This window comes from Pinus tabuliformis, chromosome 9, assembly GCF_031772625.1.
Source record: "Pinus tabuliformis cultivar Carrire ecotype Pingquan chromosome 9, CPIR1, whole genome shotgun sequence".
In the NCBI taxonomy this organism is placed as follows: domain Eukaryota; kingdom Viridiplantae; phylum Streptophyta; class Pinopsida; order Pinales; family Pinaceae; genus Pinus; species Pinus tabuliformis.
In genome coordinates this window covers 20,293,683-20,311,693 of record NC_142307.1, presented here as the reverse complement: position 1 = coordinate 20,311,693, position 18,011 = coordinate 20,293,683, and the positions used below count along the sequence as shown (strand labels likewise).

The 18,011-nt window shown below is 39.4% G+C and overlaps 1 protein-coding gene across 1 annotated transcript in view; it reads right to left on the bottom strand.

Annotated features, from left to right (window-relative positions):
- LOC149146906 (holliday junction resolvase) overlaps window positions 1–18,011 on the bottom strand; it is a 90,397-nt gene that overhangs the window by 48,874 nt on the left and 23,512 nt on the right. Inside the window, exons 2-4 of the mRNA XM_089441218.1 lie at window positions 8,479–8,571; window positions 7,568–7,705; window positions 7,367–7,453 (exon numbers count right to left, since the gene is read on the bottom strand). Of these exons, the coding sequence (XP_089297344.1) occupies window positions 7,367–7,453; window positions 7,568–7,705; window positions 8,479–8,571 (318 nt within the window). The remainder of the gene's footprint in view (window positions 1–7,366; window positions 7,454–7,567; window positions 7,706–8,478; window positions 8,572–18,011) is intronic.

The window sequence follows — 18,011 nt, the reverse complement described above, 5'->3', positions numbered from 1 at the left end:
TGCACCTCAAAGCCCTGTAGCTGCTCAATGTACACCTCCTCATGTATGAAGCCATTGAGAAATGCGGTCTTCACATCCATCTGGTGGATCTTCCAACCCATCTCTGCTGCTATCGATATAATGGAGCGGATCGAAGTATATCGAGCCACGGGAGCGAAGGTCTCCTCATAATCAACTCCCTCTACCTGGGAGAACCCTCTAGCCACAAACCTCGCTTTGAATTTCTCAATGCTGCCATCTGCAGCATGCTTTACCTTGTAAAGCCATCTGGAAGTAACCACGGATTTGCCCTCAGGCCTCGGCACCACCTCCCAAACATCATTCTTCATGATAGAAGAATACTCCTCCTACATGGCCTCTCTCCAGACCTGCTGGCTAGCTGCCTCCTCATAGCTAGAAGGCTCAGAGTCAAGGATGCTGGTAACCATCGCCATATAACTACAAAACCTCTCAGGTGGTCTACTCTCTCTGACCGGCCTCTTCGGCTCAGCAACAGATGTGGCATCTCTCAAGGTGTCCTGAAGCCACTTGGGCTTCCTCTTCCCTGAGCGCACTTCTTCCACCGGAGAATGAAACTCCTCATAATCATCAGTAGCCTGAACTCCTGACTGTCTGTCTGCTGTCCTCCTGCCTGCACCTGAACCTGTAGAAGCTGAGGTACCGTGTGAACTGTCCATCAGTGGACTCCCTAGTGAACTGCTCTGTGAACTGCTCTGCATGCTGCCCGGAGCACCACCCCTCTGGCTCGATGAGCCACTGCTCACTGATGGACCTGACATCCTCATAGATGTACCTCCGGATCCTCCTGATCCCTGCCCACTGGATCCCTGCGACTGACTCAACTGCTGCTGAGGGTCTGGCTGATCCAGATACTCTAACTCCCGTGACCTCCTAAAGGCCCTGTCCTCCTCGAACTTCACATCCCGTCTGACAACAACTCTCCTCTGTGCAGGAATGTAAATCCGAAAGGCCTTTGAGGTCTCACTGTAGCCCACAAAGATACCCTTCTCTGCGGTGGGCTCTAGTTTGGTCCTCTTCTCCTTGGGTATATAGGAGTATGTAATGCATCCAAAGATATGAAGATGACCAAGATCAGGCTTCTTCCCAGAGAAAGCCTCCTCCGGAGTCATGTGCCCCAAGGCACGATGCGGACTCCTGTTCTGCAAGTAAACAGCTGTGTTGCAGGCCTCTGCCCACAAGAACAATGGCAACCCCTGATCATGTAACATAGCTTTGGCAGCCTCTATGATGGATCTGTTCTTCCTCTCCGCAACCCCGTTCTGCTGGGGGTTGTAAGGAACAGTGAACTCCCTCCTAATGCCTGCCTCTGCACAATAGTCAACAAACTCTCCAAGGGTGTACTCTCTTCCATTGTCCGACCTCAAGGACTTGATCTTTCGGCCTGTCTGTGTCTCCACAAGAGCTCTGAACTCCTGAAACCGCTTGAAGACCTCACTCTTGGTCTTCAAGAAATAAATCCAGGTCCTCCTGGAGTGATCATCAATGAATAAAACATAGTACTCATACCCACTCAAGGAAACATGAGACATCCGACCGCTCACATCGGAATGAATCAAATCAAGTATCCCCGTCGCTCTGCTGTCACTGCTGGGAAAAGGGGATTTGGCAAATTTGCCCATCGCACAACCTCTGCAAGTATCAAAGTGATCAGTACTGAAATCTGGCACACCTGTAGTGATCTCCCGCAATGTCCTCAAGGCTCCATGATACATATGTCCCATCCTGCGGTGCCAAATCTCACACAGCTCAGAACTGCTAGCTCTGCTGTCGGTACTACTGCTCAATGCCAAAAGGGGCTGAAATGCAAACTTGTACACCTTTGCATGGCGTACACCTATCACTCTAGCTGAATCAGCTGGAGTGTCCCTGGGATACATCAACACCTGTCCTCCCCTGAACAGTACGTCATATCCTCTGTCCTCCAAAGCTGAGACGGATATGAGGTTCTTCCTCATCCCTGGCACATAAAGAACCTCTGACACCTTCAAGGGAGGTTTGGACTCCCTCTGAAATGTCACTGTCCCCACCCCGACTGCTCTAACAACTCTGTCATCACCGAGTACTACCTCAATATCAGTGCCACTCTCTGAAAGCTCTGAGAAGTACTCACGGACTCCTGTCATGTGACGTGAAGCCCCACTGTCCACATACCAAATACCTGTAGATGCTACGCTAATCGAGGGAAAAGCATGCTCCCTCTGAACCTGTGTGGCAGGTGATCCTGCACTAGAGGACTCACATGTAGTGAACGCAAACTCCCGGTCAAAACGACCTGCAAAGTCCTCAATCTCAGCTGAAGCTGCCACGTCCTGGTTCTTTCCCTTCTTCTTCTTCTTCTCCGGACACACAACTGCATAGTGTCCCATCTTTTGACAATTCCAACACTTCACCTTGGAATAGTCCTTCTGTGTGTTCCCCGGTTTACCTTTACCTTTGCCTTTGCCCCCACCACTGCTTGTGGAAGCCTGCTTCTTCCCTTTGCCTTTCTTGCCTCCTGCCACCAGTGCTACATCCTCATCCTGCTCAACTGGCTTGGCTGCCCCAAGCTGTCCTTTCCTGATCTCTGTCTGAATGCAATCATCCCAAAACCTCTCCCATGTGGGAAGGGTCTCACGTGCACAAACCCCATCAGCAAAGTTCAACCATGAACGGGGGAGGCCATTCACTGCAATACGCACCAACTCAATGGATGGAATGGCCTCTCCAATCGCTGCCAACTCATCTCTCACATTGGTAATCTTTGTGAGATATCCAACTGCACTATCATTACCCATCTTAATGTTCTTCAGCTTCTCCTTCAGGACCATCTTCCGGTTCTCATTGGTACTCTAGTAGAGATTGGACAATGCTGTCCACATCTCATGGGCATTGCTCTTTCCTCTCACATGAGGAATGCAATGGTCTTTGATTCCGTCTAGAATCAGCCTCTTACCCTTATTGTTCTTCTTTTTATACTCAGCCAACTGAGTAACATCAGTGGGCACAACAACAGGGTTCTGTGCGGTATGCACCATGATATCCCAGACTTCTGCCTCCTCAAAGATACTCTGCATTCTCTCCTTCCAAACGTTGTAATTTATATGCCCATCCAGCCTATCCTCCACCCTCAATCCCAATGACATCCTGCTGTCCTAAAACTGAAAAATAGCACTGCTGTAGTAAAGATAAAACTGTTGTTTATGAAAAAATCAGCTTGCTGGAATTTTCTGAGTGAAAAATCAGCAACTGTAATTTTTCCTTTTGCTGTCCCAAACTGCCCTTCAGCACTCAAGCTCCGATACCATGTAAAAATTTCTGTTTTCCCACCCCGGTTTTCAGTTTCTCCTTATTTCTCCCATGTAGTTAAATGCCCATTCCCATAACCATACATTTAACAGACTGAAAAAAATAAATATTGCTGAAAACACAAATTCTGGAAATTTTTCAGAATGCTGGAAATTGCAGAATTAAAAATCAGCAATTAAAAACAGCCATTAAAACACATTAAAACACTGATATTTTTGGTCAACTTGACCCTGGAAAAACCCCCTACAACTCTTGGGGAAAACCAGTTTGAGAGCTCTTCTTTATTTCTGAAAATTGTCTTTTTACAGTGAGAATTATTCAGCAAAAAATCAGCAAGCAAATTTACAACTTATCTCATTTCCCGTGCCTCACAGCAATCTGGAAATTACAGCAAACAGGACAGCAATAAATGCTGTACGACCTCCGTTTTGTGTGCAAAAAAATCAGCAAACTGCTCCTCGATTTTTGTACAAAAATCTGCCTTTCACTATGTGCTGAATCAGCTGTACAAATCTGCTCAACTGCTGCCTTGGAATGTGTGCCAAGCTGCTGTCTCCTTCTCCTTCCTGCTCAGAAATCTCTCTTGCTCTCTTGCTCTCCTTCTCCCAATCTGCTCATGAAAGAATGAATGACCTTTTCCTCCTTTTCCTCCTTTAATATAACTCCAAGTGACTTTTGGGTGATCCAAGTGACTTTTGGGTGATCTCTAAATCCAATGGCTGAAATAGATTTAGATCAATGGTTGAGATTAAATGCTCATTTAAATCTCACTTTCTATTTTTTAATTCACCCCACTTTAATAAAGACCCACTTAGTCATTTATTTCCAAAGTCACTTTTCCTTTCTAATTTTTCATTGACTTTATAAAAGTCACTTTAAAATTAGACTTAATAACTTTATCACTTAAAGTCACTTTTAAATTAGATTTAACTTTATAAAATTATAAAGTCACTTTAGGAGAAAAATTAAATTCTTTTGGACACTTTTCCCTAGGCCAAAGATCAAAGCCTAAGGGAACCACCTGTCTCCGGTACCAAATTTCAACATTCTAATCCGGAATCCAACTCCCTCTTACTTTGCAAATGAGAGGGTTTGCACTTGTCAGAAAGAGGTCGTCCTCAGAAAGTGCCGATATGAGAGGTCTATCATTCACAACCTTCAAGCAATGGTTTGGATTGGCTTCACTTCTAGTGAATCTCAGCTTCATCAGACAGCTATCAATCCTCTCATACTGCACCAGGGGTGTTTTGCTTCAAGCCATAGAGGGCTTTCTTCCACCTGCATACATGAGATTCCCAATCATGAATCTCAAACCCCTTGTGTTGTTCCAAACCTGTGGACCTGCTACATGAGGGGAATGGTCCCCTTGTAAGATTTTCCTTCGGTACATCTCAGACATGTACCTTCATGCTCTTTTTGAATTCAGGCATCCCTGTCACCATCTGACTCACATCGGGTAGGGCCCCATAAAGTAGACCTCTGGTGCTATAGATGAGATGTGTCAACTGACATGGTCCCCAATGGACCATCTTGCAACTTGATACAAATTGCCAATCCTGAACCCATGAGTAAAAGCATCTTTGAAAATTCTATTTTCAAACACGTACCTTTCCATCGATGAATGCCACCCTGAAACTTTCGACTTCCATTGCTGAAATGGACACCAGGTTCTTCTTGCGATCAGGTACATAAAAGAGATTCTTGTAAAAGAATCAAGTTACCCTCATTCAATTGAGGGGTAACATTCCCTACACCCTTTCTGGGATAGGTGGCATCAACTCCAAGTATAACCCCACAATTGTTTCCATCTCTACCAAATTAGAGAGAGCACCCTTCTATCCGATGAAGTGTCCTGGAGGGGTCTTTGATAAGGGTCTTAGGTCTTGGAATTCACCATTTGAAACTCTATTAGAAGAGAAAAATTCTAGTTGGTTTTCCTCTCAAGAGAAGAGGTTTTGGCCCTAGCTTACAGCTTACATTGTGTCCTCTTGTCTCATTTATCTGTATTGTTTTGTAGTTGTTTGATGATAGAAAAACACAATAATAATCAAGTTGAAGAAGAAGCTAATCAAGTTAAGTAAAAAGACATCACAAGCAGTTATCAAAGTAAGAGAAATCACCTAATCTAGCTGCCCCTGGATTTCTCAACAAATTTGAGATGACTCTCATCCTGTTCACATGACTACATTCTTGGACTTGGTAAGAGAAAGTGCTTTGGAAACAATTTTTCATTGCTCTCATCCTATTCACATGATTCCAAACATAGACTTGGTAAGAGAAGGTGCTATGGGAGCAATTTGTCATCCCCTGGAGTGCTTTGAATTTGAAGCCAATATAGCCAAAACTGTACTTGCAACTTCAGAATAAAGGTATCATATATTTTGGCCACTGAATCTCACTTTATTGGTGTGTTTGATTGCTTTTATTTCAATTTTGTGAGTTGATTGACATTGAGAATCACCCTTCCAATGATTTTTCTACTCCACCAATTCAAGAAACTATGGTCATAAGTAAAATTTCGAAGGTTTATTTTTCTGTTATAAAGTTCCTTCCATGCAGATCTGCACTTTTCCAACACATATTTGAGGTGTTTTATAACAGATTTGCAGGCAATCAAGGTTATTTGATATATAAGTGTAAATCTGCACATTAGATACTATCTAGAATTGATTTAATGTGGAATTCAGGTCTGATATTTAATTTACAGTAAACTATTCCACAGATCTGAAGTGGGTTTTGTCAGGCAAAGTTTGATTTGTATCTTCAAATTGCATAGGAATCCCTCCCTGTGGCTTGCCAGCATTAGCCCAAAGAAAAGAAAAACCGCATAAAGTGACAATGTACATTCTCCAGTTGATATTTGGAACGAGACGGTTTTGAACGTTAACAGGTGGTAACAGAGCACTAATTACAACCCCCTAGTTAGCCCAACTACCTCCTCTCAGGCTGAGGCACTCTCATGATTATATCACCAAGCTCAACAGCACTGAGCAGTGACTTCACTATAATCGAATACATTGCAGAGTCTTCCACCAACTCAGACTGACACAAGTTCCCTTTCTTCAATTTGTTTGTATTCTTCTTGACTATTCTCTAATACATTGTACAAGATTTCCTTCATTGGCTAAACCCTTTCTTTTTGCCATTTTGAATCTTCCCGCATTATTTTAAGCAAAGACTAGATACTTTTTAGGATTTGGTTTAAGCACTTGGTAATTTGCTATTGGAATAGTCGCGCTCTTGAGAATCGAGATGCATTCTTTCTCCAGTCAAAAAAGGACACTAATTTAATTTCATTTCCATGAATATAATTTGTAGAGAAACCCTTGGTTAAACCCTTTCTTTTTGCCCTTTTGAATCTTCCCGTATTGTTTTAAGCAATGACTAGCTACTTTTTAGGGTTTGCTCTAAGAACTTGGTAATTCGCTATTGAAATTTGTTTTGCTCTTAAGAGTCAAGACACATCCTTTCTTTGGTAAAAAAAGGACATTATAATTTCACTTCCGTTAATGGACACTAGAATTTTATAATAAGTACATGCAGCCAATGTTTATTCCATTGGAAGTTAGAAAAACACGAGATCGAAAGCCAATGCAAGCACTGTGGATTTTCAAGATTTTAAGATTTGAAAATGCATCTCAATTAGGATTTTAGAAAAATATATAGACAACGATGTCCATAATAAATTAAATGTTTATGATGTCAACCAAGAACATTTACCAATTGAATATGAATCAAGGTTAGATTTTGACGTCTAACCCCCTCATTTTGACTACCACTTCCAACAGCACGTGGCAGGAATAAAATTTGCTACATGCATTTGCAACTTCAATAAATTTTCATTTAACCACTTATTACAATACAACTTGAATCATTTGACTTTTCTAAAAGATACAATAATATAAAGTTGGATGTAAATATTGTTTCAAGAAATTGTATCACAAACTTTACAGAGAAATTTTTAAAAAGCAGCCTTAAAACAACTAAATAAATATGTCATTGTCTGGTAATTATACATCTGTTACCTGTACAACTTAAAGAGAAAGGACATACCTCGTACCTGAAAAAAAATAGTCATGTGGCTTTCCTCATTTGAATCTTCCGTTGTAGAAAACGAGTGGAAATGAATTCTACACCATTTGCTTGCCTTGTGCAAATATCAGATAAATAATAAAGTTAGGACAAGCTTGGAGCACATTTAGCACTATCTGCAGCTCAGATAGACTCCAATAACAATCAAAATATTACATTAGCATTGTACCTTTGTGGAAAGAATGACATATTGAGAAAAAATGTCACAAGCATCAGCATATTGCAAGTATTGTTGTGCCACATGTAAGATAGAGGCGTTACATTTGCAGTGAGAGACCCCAGAACATGAACTTTCTTCCCAAACAGCCCATTACATGGTCAAGGAAGCAAACACAACAACAAAATATGAATGAATACATCAATAATAACACAGCATCATGGTCAATTGGGTTTAGCTTAGGTGGTAAGGAGAAAAGTTGATATCCTCCCCACCCAGGTTCAATTCTCACGTATGACATGTTGCGCTCATAACAAGTATTCCTTGTAATGACTTCAAGCCTTGTTATCTAAGCAATCCCTTGAAAATCAAAACATATATATTCCTTATATGGAATATAAAGATATTTTTCATGAGAAGATTATACACACACACACACACACACATATATATATATATAACACAGCATCACGAGGGAAATAAATAATGTATCACATTACGATGGCATAAAAGGAATGACAATCAAAAAACCTTTAGTTGTTTAGTTCACATATTACATGAAGGGTATTGGAAAACTAATGATAATTGGTATACTGGAGCTATATGCATAAAATAAATCGTTGTACCAAACAAGGATCATACAATGTAAACACTCCTGGATGATTAAATTATTAAATGCTTTAGAACACCCCAAAACAGCGTAAGTTGACCAAACACTGTGAATGTACCAATAGACAAGTTAAATGACAGGATTGTAACATATCACCATAATCCACGCAACGATTTGATCAAATGAAATACCACCTAGCTCTCGTGCAAACTTACATTAATTAATAAAACTTGCATCCCTAACCTTAAAATATGACCAAGAAAGTGTTATTCTTAAACTTTATACAGAATTGCACAAACACATGCGAGGATACTACAAGGCCTTCAATAATCTGACGCAAGTTAGAGGCGATTGTTGGAGTTGAGGTCCCTAGTTGATTAATAAGCTCAATGCGATCCTCAAACATCTGATGTTGTACACAAGGGAAACAATGTCAACAAATACTTCTTGCGACTTCTGCAATGCATGGAACATATTTAAAATTCAAAATCAATGTTATTCATATCAATGGAGACTTATTAAAAAAACATAATTGGACTTTTATTGATGTCAAAGTCAAAAGGACTTTTACTTTCAAAAACAAGAACGTCTTTACACATTCCTATTGCACAAACATGCATCCATCCATCGATATATATACATAGAGAGAGATTACTTTGAACAAAATGCAAGAAAGAAGAAAGAGAAGGGAAAATTAGGAACCAGATAAATGACATGTTTAAATACATATATATAGACAAACAGGCATGTATTATGAGACATGGTAATAAATACAAGTTTTTTCATCTCCACATTACAATGTTTAATCTCTCTTCTCTAAAAAAAAATCTTAAATCCACGTGGAGAATTCAACTATCCTTGAACTTAATGTCCTTCTCAAGTCAGGCATTGTAATCAGCACCAATGAGTTTACCCTAAATACCCTCCACAAAATGTGAGGAAGTACCCAAGGGTTCCCCATAAGGTTCTCCTCAAGTTTTACTTAATTATCCTTGGATAATCATTTATTTATCAAACAAAACTTCAAAAAAAAATTAACTTATGAAACATGCAAAGAACCACAAGAATGATATAAATTCATCGCTCCTAGATATACAACATAGTGACCAAGAATATCTGGTCAACTTTGCAAAACAATCAAAAAAAGCCATCAAAACTAAGACAATCGAATTATTCCAAATAAAAAATTTTAATTTAGAAAAGGGCAATTAGGGTCAAATGTACCAAAATCCAAGATGCAGTTGCAAAGAGGAGAGGCACCTTTCACCTCCCTCTCAACCCCTTGAGTGCCTACCTCAAACCCTAGTATGGTTTCACCGTCGAGATGTAAGAAAGTGTGTGATGATGACCACTCATCACGAGGAGGTTGGGCTTTGGATCCCTGTGGTAGCCAAACCAACAAAGTATAGGTGACATTTGTTAAATTTAACTACCAAGTAGTTAAATCAGCCCAGATTTTGGTGTTCTAGGGCTTGCAGTGGCTAGTTTGCTTCTACAGGACATATTACATGCAGTCATCTTGTTGGTTGGACTTGACAATACCCGACAAGTTAGTCTTACTCGAAGGTCTTCGGGAGCAACAACGCAAGGTTTTCCAGATGTTGATGGTTCCTGGTAGCTAGGTTTGAGTTGGATTTGGTCTTCTTCATCGTTGAGCTAATGGGATTGTTGTGTTTAACACTATGGCTTGGGGCATAGTGTCCTGCATTTGGATTCTCTTTCAATGATGCAAAGCTCTTATGAAAATTAGGTTGCTAGAACTCTCATCCAATACATTGGCCCTCTATGGAAACTCTATTTTATGGTCAGTAAGTTTGGTTTACGCACTGCTAACAAGACCAAAGTTCCAAACCAATCAATCCAAAAAAACCAGAATCCAAACCAGTCGACCAAAATATATATGGTACGAAACAATATCTTCATGTATATTTGCATAAATCCAAACCATTAGACATGAAATATGCAAAGTTTTCTTATGTATATAACATTGTGAGGATGAATATAGAAAATTGGCGCCTACTACAATACACATTTGAATAAAATACATTAACATTGAGAATCTAAATGGTATGCAAAGATCAAAAATAATCATACTATAGTCTAGAAAACAATCAAATCAAACCACATAATCATCCAAATCTAGACCTTCTACATGTGTATGCTTAACATATTGACTCAATGTCCTTGAAGGTCCAACAGTAATGCTTGTATCCTATGGCAGTCTTTTGCTTTGCCAAGTTTTTACTTATTCACAATATGGTAACTATGACCCAATGTTTTAAAAATTGGTCAAACTAGAACTAGAACCAACCAATTTGACCTTAAAAGGGGATGGACTGAACCTTGAACCAATACTACAATGGATTTCGTACCAAACAAATCAGACCAATCGATTCAACAAATGTTGCACTAAATTGGATTAGGCCCATTCGTTGCAAGAAAGAAGGTTAATAAAACAATAAAATGATAAAAAAACCTAAAATAACTTGTTTTGAATATGTATCGCACTCAATGCCATTTCGCTACATACACCCATACATGGTATATGTTTTTATCCAATGACATCTTGCAAGGAAACTCCTAGGCACTTCCCTACATCTACGCATGGTACTTAGTGGAAACACATCATTGTTAATTACAACGCCTATATAAGCAAGGACATTGAGTGGGGGCATAACAAAAACAACAAACCCAAGAAATTAACCCCGAGTTCCATATATGATATTAAACATGGGCAGGGTTTGCATATTTGCTTTGTATTATGCTTGAATTTACATTGATGCATATGAATATATCTTTTTATTAAAATTTTCATATTGTCATTTTAGTAAATCGGTCCATAAATGAAGTCGTCAAGTCTAATCTAACCCTTGATCAATTCTAAGTCCAATTCCAACTTTTAAACATTACTTTGACCCAAAGAACAACAAACAAATCAGATTCTTATTGCATGCACTGTAGCATTGGAGGGTAAGGATTTCCTGAGGACATAGCAAATAAAGAAAAATCCATGACTTTTTGTTGTATCTAGATGATAGTAAGAAGCTTGAGGCTCATTTATAGTCAGGTGAGATGCTTGGAGTATTCACTATGACAATTGTGGTAGATTTCAAGTTCTAACAAGATTCTAAGTATTGTGTACCTCACTAGGTTAGAATTAGAGTCTAGTCCGCGTGGTTTGATAATGCAACTTGGGGATGGCATCCGCAAAAAATGCCCATGACTAGGAGGTGAATTACCCATTTGCATACAATAGGATGGATAAATTTTGAGAAAAGATAAGTACTTTTATTATTTTCTATGTAAATTATTTACGTCTATTGTCATATCATTTAATACTTGAATTATGTGTAATATGTGAAATTTAAGTACTACTTGCTTAATGATTTTGTACAAGCATGAATTGTAAAAATTTACTATAATGATTCCAATGTCATGTGTTATAAATCTGCTTCTGAATTTTTAATTCAACATTTACCATACATTAGTAGTTTGTCATTACCGTAGGAAGCCAAATCATCATGTTCAATGTTAGTAAATCCGATTGCCAAAGAAAGGAAGAATTGAATTGAGTGCCCCCTTGGCTAAAGGTAGCAACACTGGGCACACTACAGACTGGTTTGACTCTTTAAAGTTTAGTCTTGACCAATGCACCATGGAAGGAAAATTCGCATAAAGAGAGGATATTGTTGCCTCAAAATCTAGCAAGCCTTGTGAGCAGCCTCACAAGGCAAGAACTAGACCAAAATGTTGAAAAATGTGTAACTAGGTTCGGTCATCATAAATATGAAGTGTACTTTTGAGTCTTGTATACTGTAAAAAGAAAGAAAAATTATTATTGTTATTTTTGGAGAATGGGTTTCATGCTCAAGGTCTTTTATTTTAGAGGTCAAGCACCCATTGAGTGCTTCTAGGGTTTGTCCTAGGGTCAAGAAGTCAAGAGTCATTGTCATATGAAGAAGACCCCATCGGGCACATTGTAACTTGTAAAAAGAATTATTTTTGTATTTAAAAGTGTCAAAATACCCTCCAAGACCAAGTCGACCTAGCAACTAAGAAGTCAGCCTCAATTAGGGCATTTCGTCCACCTTGGAAGCCTATATATAGGAGGGAACTCGACCTCCTATGGACATCATTCATCCTCTCATCATTCAAGTGAAGGAGAAGAAGAAGAAGGCTAGCGAAGAAGGAATAAGGACAAAGGACAAGTGTTTGGGTTGTTTTCTCTCTCTCTTTTCACACGTGCGAAGGAAGTAGGCTAAGGTTTTCCTGCTACAAGATCGAACATGGAGAAATTGCAGAAAGATCGAAGGAAGGTCTACTAGGTCATCCTCAAGCCCTAGAAGAAGGAGAAACTCAAGCGAAGGTCAAAGGAAGCCTTAGAAGCCCTAGATCTGCTCACACGTGTGGAGGCAACAACTATTGCAGGGGCCGAAAATTTCAGACCTGTAGTAGAGGTTGAAATTTTGTAGTTGGGGGTCAAAGTTGTGCAACTAGAAGAGATTTGACTGGGTTTGACTTGGACAAAGGAAGCACATCATCAGGAAGGTCATACTTGGTCTTAGAAAGGTATTGGTCTTGGTCTAGAGGTCTTGGAATTCGTCATTTGAAGAACCTATAAAAAGAGGAGATTTGTGGGTTTTCCTCTCAAGTGGAGAGGTTTTGGCCCTGCCTTGCAACCTATATCCTGTGTTCTTGTCTGTTGTTGATCTTCTTGTTTTGGTAGTTGTTTGATGATAAGAATAACATAATAATAAGAGGACAAGCTACTAAGTAAAAAAAAGTAAAAAGACATCACAAGCAATTATCAAGTTTAAGAGAAATCATCCCAACTATAGCTCTATCGATTTCTCAACATGGTATCAGAGCTAAGTTTGGCTAAGGGCATGATGAAGATCACTACATCCTTGAAGAAATCTTTGAATAAGTGTTCTATGTTAGCAAGTCATCTCAAGGAAGGTATCAAGGCATTGTGGAATCTCCTATTATCCATCAAGAATAGTATGACCAAGACTTCTACAAAGGACAAAGGGTTATTCTCAACACTTACTGGCACATTTGAAGATGAGAATATTTGGGTAATCGACAATGGAGCATCAAGACATATGACAGATGAACACAAGCAACTAAAGACCTTATCAAGAGGAGAATTCCCCTACTCCGTTAAGCTTGGTGACAAGAAGAGTTATCATGTAAGAGGAATTGGATCAACCTCACTGGAGCTAGAGAATGGAGGAAATATTCATCTCAACAACATCCTATTTGTTCCAGGTTTGCAAAAGAATCTACTTTCTATTTCACATCTAGAAGATAAGGGAGATAAAGTCGATTTTATAAATGGAAAAGTTGTAGACTGGGATAAAACTCTAGCATCAAAAAGCAAAGATCATTGGGATTTGTGAAGGAAGACTCTACAGATTGTTGACTCCTCTCTCTCAAGCTTTGGTTCACATTGAAGTAAGTCCATGTGAACTTTGGCATAGAAGGTTTGGTCACCTTCACTACAAAATCTTACCAACTCTAAATTCAATGGTGAATGGCATCCCTGAACTCAAGGAAAATCACGAAGGAGTATGCAACGAATGTGCATTAGGTAAAAATGTTAAATGACCATTTGGAAGCAGTGCTTCAAGGTCAAAAGAAATCCTGGATCTCATTCATTTTGATGTTTGTGGTCCTATGTCTACAAAGTCTCTTGGAGGTCATCTATATTATGTAACGTTCATTGATGACCACTCAAGGAAAACTTGGATCTATTTTCTAAAATCCAAGGATGAAGTATTCGACAAATTTCAAGAATTCAAAGTTGAAGTAGAGAACCTTACAGAAAGGAGAATAAAGATTCTAAGATCCGAAAATGGAGGAGAATACACTTCAAAGGAACTCATAGCTTTCTGTAAGGAGGCTGGGATTAAGAGGGAGTTGATAGTCCCATATAATCCCGAACAAAATGGAGTTGTTGAACGAAAGAATCGATCTATTGAAGAAAGTGTAAGAGCCATGTTACATGATCAAGACTTGCCAAAATTTTTGTGGGGAGAAGCAACAAATACTACTGTATATGTTCAAAATCGAAGTCCTCACAGATCACTGTACAAAATGACTCTTGAATAAGCATTCACTAGGAAGAAACAAAGCGTTGACCATCTCAGAATATTTGGTTGTCATGTCTATATTCACATTCCAAAAGATAAAAGAAAGAAGTTGGATCCTACAAGCATGAAGGGAATATTTGTTGGCTATAGTAATAGTTCAAAGGCATATAAGATCTACATAAAGGAAGGACACCAAATAGAAGTAAGCCGAGATGTGATCTTTGATGAAAGTATTGCATTCAAGAAATCAAAGGACCTCCCGATGGACTCTGATGATGAAGAACTTCCAATATTTGAAGAAGAATGTACCAGGGAGGAAGAGAACTCAAATCATGAAGATGAAGGTCCCAGTGAACCTGTGCAACCTGTGATCATCCTTGAAAGCAAAAAGAGACCTAATTGGTTGAATTATACCCTTCTAGATGCAAAAAGACAAGGAGCAGCCAAAGGCACATTCATGGAAAGTAAGAAGCTCAAAATATATTCAGGGTATGTAGTATATATGACAAAGTTAATAGAAGTTGAACCATCCACCTTTGAAGAAGTTGTCAAACATCAAGAATGGAAAGATGCCATGAATGAAGAGTATCAATCAATAATGAAAAATGGAGTTTGGGAGATCGTACCTAGGCCTGAAGACAAATCTGTGGTAACTTCCAAGTGGCTCTACAAGATTAAACATGCAACAGATGGAAGTATTGATAAATATAAGGCAAGATTTGTGGCTAGGGGCTTCTCTCAACAGGAAGGCATCGATTATGAAGAGACATTTGCACCTACAACAAGGTATACAACTATATGTTCATTGGTCTCTTTGGCAGCATCGATGGGATGGAACATCCATCAAATGGATGTCAAGACAACATTCCTAAATGGCACTATCGATGAAGAAGTCTATATAGACAACTTTTGGGATTTGAAGTAAAAGATAGAGAGACTTATGTCTGCAAGTTCAAGAAGGCATTATATAGCCTTAAACAAGCACCAAGGGTGTGGTATGCAAGGATGGACGCATACCTGCAAAGATTGGGCTTCTCGAAGAGTTCTGTTGATTTGAATCTCTATATCAAGGTTGTGAAGGATGAGCCCGTAATCATTCTTCTATATGTGGATGATCTTCTTATGACAAGTGTAGAAGGTCGCATTCAAGAATGCAAGAAGAAACTGGCAACAAAATTCGATATGAAGGGTGTAGGGTTGATGCACTATTAATCAGGGTTAGAAGTTTGGCACGAACCTGGTGAGAATTATCTAGGTCAAGGAAAGTATGTGATCAAGATGTTAAAGAGGTTTGACATGATGGATTGCAAACCTATGACAACCCCTATGATCACAAACTTGAAGAGGCTAAGAAGTTCTAAATCAAGCCCAATGCATCCGACAAGGTATAGACAATTGATTGGCTCACTGATGTATTTGGTAAATACTTGATCAAACATTTGTTTTGCAGTGAAAGTTCTAAGTCAGTTCTAGGTAGAGCCCAAGCATGATCATTGGATAGCAGCCAAGCATATACTGAGATATCTACAAGGCACAATCCACTAATGCCTGAAGTATGATAAGAGGAATGGTGTCCACTTGATTGGTTGGATATACAGATTCTGACTAGGGAGGCAATGAGATGGATGGGAGAAGCACTACTGGAGGATGTTTTAGCTTGGGATCCTCCATGATCTCCTGGATGAGTAGAAAGCAAGAATCGGTTGCTTTGAGTAGTGCTAAGGCTGAATATATTACAGCCTGTGAAGTAAGCAGAGAAGTTGTCTGGTTGAGGATGTTGTTGTTTGACTTGTTTGAAGGACCGATGGATCCAACAGTGATACATTGTGACAACAATAGTTGTATAAGGTTCTCTGAAGACCCAATGTTTCATGGAAAGACGAAGCACATAAATAACAAGTACCACTACATTCAAAAATTGGTGCAGGATGGAGTGTTGCAGATACGATATATCTCCGTTGATGAACAAGTAGCTGACATCTTAACAAAATCTCTTCCAAATAAGAAGCTTGTGTATCTGAGAGACGAGCTTAGACTAGTTGATATATCCTTCTCCCTAGTTGAGGGGGAGAGATAGAGACATCATTCTTGTATTCACTTCGTGAAGAAAGAATGGAGGATTGCGTAAGCATCTGGCATTCGATACTCTTCGAGGATGAGGTAGGGCATCCAAGATAAGAGTAGTCAAAGAGGAAATTCCTTGAGGACGTGTCATTCCAAGATAGGAATTGTCCTAGAAGGGCATACCCTGTGAACACCCGAGTGGGGTATGTGCCTTGAGAGACAACGATGAGTGTCTATCAGTCATTGATCTCGCCAGCATTGTGCTCTGATCTTGTGGAGAAATAGAGTTGTTAGTCAAAGCCTTGCTATGTGACAATGCTAATCGGTATGATGCAAAGAGATGGCTTAAGAATCTGACTCTTCTTATGAGATCTCTTTAGTTTGAGAATGTCCATGTACCATCTATGAATACCTCCCTAATTAAGAGGGGGTGTTGAAAAATGTGTAACTAGGTTCGGTCTTCATAAATATGAAATGTACTTTTGAGTCTTGTATATTGTAAAATGAAAGAAAAATTATTATTGCTATTTTTATAGCATGGGTTTCATGCTCAAGGTCTTTTATTTTAGAGGTCAAGCACCCATTGAGTGCTTCTAGGGTTTGTCCTAGGGTCAAGAAGTCAAAAGAGTCATTGTCATATGAAGAAGACCCCATCGGGCACATTGTAACTTGTAAAAAGAATTATTTTTGTATTTAAAAGTATCAAAATACCCTCCAAAACCAAGTCAGTTTGGCAGCTAAAAATCGGCCTCAATTAGGGCATTTTGTCCACCTTTGAAGCCTATATATAGGAGGGAACTCGACCTCTTATGGACATCGTTCATCCTCTCCTCATTCAAGCAAAGGAGAAGAAGAAGAAGGCTAGTGAAGAAGGAAGAAGGACGAAGGACAAGTCTTTGGGTTATTTTCTCTCTCTTTTCACACGTGTGAAGGAAGGAGGCTAGGGTTTTGTTGTCGCAAGATCGTACTTGGAGAAATTGCAAAAAGAAGGTTGAAGGAAGCTCTATTAGGTCATCCCGAAGCCCTAGAAGAAGGAGAAACTCAAGCGAAGGTCAAAGAAAGCCTTGGTGGCCCTAGATATGCTCACATGTGTGGAGGCAACAATTGTGCAACTAAAAGAGATTTGATTGGGTTTGACTTTGACAAAGGAAGTGTGAAAATTTCTAATACGAAATTCTACTGCAGTAACTGATTTATTTCTCCTACTTATTTCTCACAACAAGTTATTTATGAAACCCTTCAGTAAACATTGAAATAAATTATACTGCAGTTATCACATAATTACATAGAGAAAATAACAGGATATACAAGCACAAGAATCAATCACATCAACACAGTTGTTTTTGGACAATTTTCCCTAGAAAAACCCAGTGTGGGAAAACCCGTGCAGCAGATGAGGGTTTATATATTAATCTTCAGCAACAATCACTTTACAAGGAATGATTCTACATAAAAACTGATACACTTCTGAGAGAAACACCTGAGACAAAGTTTCTCCTCCTCCTGGAGAAGTTCTGACACCCTGGAGACCCTTCACCCTCTTCTGCGTCACTTCTGCGTGAGGATTGCGTCGCCAATGGGGTTGTCTCCCTCCTCTTCCCTTTGCGTTGTCTCTCAAATGCCCTACGTCACCTCCTCCTCAGTCTCTGACTGCTACTGATGCCCTCCTCTTCCTTCACCCTGCAAC